This window comes from Medicago sativa, chromosome 5 (genome assembly GCF_051527215.1).
Source record: "Medicago sativa cultivar Bolivia chromosome 5, Bolivia_mono, whole genome shotgun sequence".
Classification (NCBI taxonomy): domain Eukaryota; kingdom Viridiplantae; phylum Streptophyta; class Magnoliopsida; order Fabales; family Fabaceae; genus Medicago; species Medicago sativa.
In genome coordinates, this window is record NC_140753.1 from 8,771,004 (window position 1) to 8,774,779 (window position 3,776).

At 32.1% G+C, this 3,776-nt stretch overlaps 1 protein-coding gene across 1 annotated transcript; it reads left to right on the plus strand.

The window, feature by feature from the left end:
- Window positions 1–529: 529 nt before the first annotated feature.
- On the plus strand, window positions 530–1,579 carry LOC146919741 (ethylene-responsive transcription factor ERF011-like). Its single transcript, XM_085713165.1, has one exon. It carries the CDS (start codon window positions 704–706, stop codon window positions 1,235–1,237), a length of 534 nt encoding a protein of 177 aa, XP_085569291.1. The 5' UTR covers window positions 530–703; the 3' UTR covers window positions 1,238–1,579.
- Window positions 1,580–3,776: the final 2,197 nt, after the last annotated feature.

A 3,776-nucleotide genomic window follows, 5' to 3' on the forward strand; every position in this document is an offset into this window, starting at 1 on the left:
AAGGGACAGGTACTAATAAACAAAAACATGATATTTGTTTTTCTTTGAGAGAAAAAAAAGGCAAGAGTGACTTTGTCGGTGAATTAAATCCGTAAATAAAAATATAAATATATAGCCATTATCCTATTGGTAATTGATTTAGCATTAAAATATAAAATTTGAATAAGATGATAAAAGATCTTTCCCAGCTTAACTAAATGTTTTAATTCTAATATACGATAATGTTAACCAATGTCCTTAGAATATTAGAGCATCGATTAAAGAATTAAATATAATATTATTACATTAGAAATTATGCAATCAATGTCCCAAAAGTCTAAAAAGTATCAAATTTAAATTTTTCAAATTTCCTTAGCTAATGTCTCAGAGATACTTGTTAGTATGATCCAACTTAAAAAAAAAAAGTGTAATTTTATCAACGTAGAATATTAGTCTTTATGATTGCGCGTAGAAGATATCTAATGCATATGAAAAAATATAAAAAGGTTTGTGTTTATTTATAAGAAAAACCAAACCAACGTGGAGGCTTACCCAGATGACAAACTTGAGTGGGAGAGAGTCACAACATAATTATAAGAGTCTCTCTCTCCCAAAAAACCCAATAACATAACAGTTTCTTTTACTCTTTAGATTTTCATGAAGATTCACTCTCTCTCTCTATAACAAACTCAAACAACAAACAACGAGAGAGAGAGAGAGAAACATGGACGGTGGAAGAGGAAAAGGAGAGAGAAAGAGAAACGGTGGCGGTGGTGTTGATGGAGAGAGAAGATACAAAGGAATTCGTATGAGAAAGTGGGGAAAATGGGTAGCTGAAATTCGAGAACCAAACAAACGTTCTCGAATTTGGTTAGGTTCCTATTCTACCCCTATCGCCGCCGCTAGAGCTTACGACACCGCCGTTTTCTATCTCCGGGGACCATCAGCTCGTCTCAATTTCCCAGAGCTACTCGCCGGTGAAAACAACGCCGTCGTCGGTGGTGGTGGTGATATGTCGGCGGCTACTATTAGAAAGAAAGCTACTGAAGTTGGTGCTAGGGTTGATGCTCTTCAAGCAGATGTTAATCATCATCATAATCATAATCATCATCACCTTCAGCATAACCGGAACCATCATCATCGCGTGATGCCGGTTCCGGAGTTACTTGAAGGTGATGGTTCTGGTGATTTTGCTGAGAGAGTTGATTTGAATAAGATTCCTGAACCAGAGAGTTCTGATGAGTGGGATGTTAATTGATATTGGAAGAAAAAAAGTTTGAAGAATCGGAAAAAAAGTGATTCTTCTTCCTTTTTCGCGTTTTGGACTATGGTTGCTAACGTGCGCCGTGGAAGTTGTTTAACGGCTGAAGCAAAAATCTTCTTGTTGATGATGCCTTTGGTTGGTTGGTTGGTGGTATGGATTAGAGTACTGTTTTTTCTTTTATTTTTCTTTTCTTTTTTTAATTTTAATCTTTTTATTTTCTTTTGCTACTTTTTTTTTAATTTTACAGAAGAAATTTTGGCATTGTAAAAATGTTAAATGTAAATTAATTATGATTATTATTATGATTATTAATTAATAGTTAGTAGTGATGAGAAACTTTATGTTTCTTTTGTTTTTTTATCTATCTTTGGAATGGTTGAAAAAAAACTTTGTTTTTTATTTTCTTTTTTGAAGAATTTCGGTGGAAATTATGAATTTTGGAGGAACATGGGTTTATTATGAGTGAGGTGCGATACTTTTGAGAATGGAGATAAGAATGATGGGAAAGTAAAGGATTAGAAATGGGTAGGGACTTGTCTCATTAAAAAAAAAGTTGTGACATTAATATTGTGACACAATTCGCAAATATCTGAATTATGTTCGATCTTGATTGATGCGTACAAGAGTGTGTATTAAACATAACGCGACACAATTTCAAACATAATGCAACACAATTTCAGATAATTAGATAACTGCGTCATGCTTGATCGACAAACATGACCTAGGTCTGATCATCGACTTAATAAATGATGATAACAAATTTAACAAATAATGGTAACAAATTCATGTTCGATCCTTAATTGATGCATATAAAAGTGTCTAGTCAACAATGGTTCAACACAAATTGTTGATATGTAAATCATATTTGATCCTATCATACAAAATAGTGTCTAATATCTGAATTTGGAGGGATTAGTCTCTAATTTTTGAGGCAATATAAGAGAATTGGTGGGACATGAATGGCCTACGATGCCAAGTAGTTGGGTGCAAAGAAGAGAGTGAGCCATGCTAACCACTAAAGCAATAATATAAGTACTAAAAAGGTGATAAGATATAGAGTTAGGTATTTTTCTGGTTCTTCACTATTTCTTTCCATTCTTGATTATTATTGTATTCGTGAAGAGGAAAGAAATGGAAATGGAAATGGAAATGGGCCAGTAAGGAAAATGCTCTGTCCACTGCTTTCTTCTGTTTTGATAGTGATTGATAATGGGGTCGGTTTAATCGGTTTTGTCGTCTCGGATTATATATTAGTCAATCTATTCTCACACAACAATTGTATCGAAAACTATATACTAGTATATACATAAATAAATAACATAAAAAGAAGAGAAAATTAGAGAAAGATATGTTTCCATGTGAAGGCAAAATTACAGCTCTTAACAAATAATTTTTTTTCTTCCTTATTTGAGTCTGATATGAGCTGTACCCCATATAATATAACATATTTTTGATAGGTTCACTAGGAATAGGATTATCTATCTTGAGCCCTTCTATGTTGTAGCTAAGGAATAGGATTAATCCATCATTAGCGGAGAATTAGAGTATTTTAGTTGTGCTGGTAGTACTGTGGATTACATCGAGCTTAACGTAAGTGTGCCATTGTTTAATTAATTAATTCATGAAAAAGTTAATTTACCACGTTAATGAACAAAGATTTTAGATGCATGTAGGTGATTGAACAAGACAAAAGAGAGAAAACAAAAATTACAGAAAGGCAAGGATACGGTAAAAGACAAATGTCAAATTGAAAACTTGGTGAAATAGACAAGAAACGAAAGCTCGTTTATCAATAAGTTGTTTTTTTCTAAACTGAAAGGGTGCCTAAATGCAAATAACATGAATGGTCAAATTAGGTAGCAAACAAAGATCTTTTTGGAGGGTGAAAATTTTGAAATTACTACTATTGTCCTAAAAAAAATGATTTTTATTTAACTAAATTTGATGTATTTAATCTAAATTTTAAATCAAATTAATCAATTTTTATCGACCAAGTTTTCTCTTGTATTAAGAATATAAAAATAAATTGATTAGAAGTGTTTGAGTTTGAAACGTAGTTCAAATGATTGGTTGAACTTCCGACGTACTAGGCCTCCTTTCTCATACTAACGGGAGGATTAAAAACAAGAGACTCGCTAACGCATGGCGTAAGAGTCCTTTAAAAAAAATTGTGCTAAGAGCACATGCTAAAGAATTTAAAAGTAAAAATATATTAAAAAAACATATTTTAATTTTTTAACTTTTAAGTAGTTGAATGTACGAGATTTAAAATAATATTTCTATATTAAATTCTTTAAGATATCCCCTTGTAAAAGACAATGCAAAAACTAACCCTTAATTATCTTAGTTTATAAAATAAAAATAATAGACCCCAATCTGGTACTCTCAAACATGATGGGCCAAGACATGTCATTCGTTTCAGCTCAACCACATAAAAGATATATTGAACGGTTTTCTATTCTTACAAGTCAGTAGAGGGAATATTAATGCTAGTTGATATTTATGTCTTGAATTATCCTTAGCCCGTGGAACA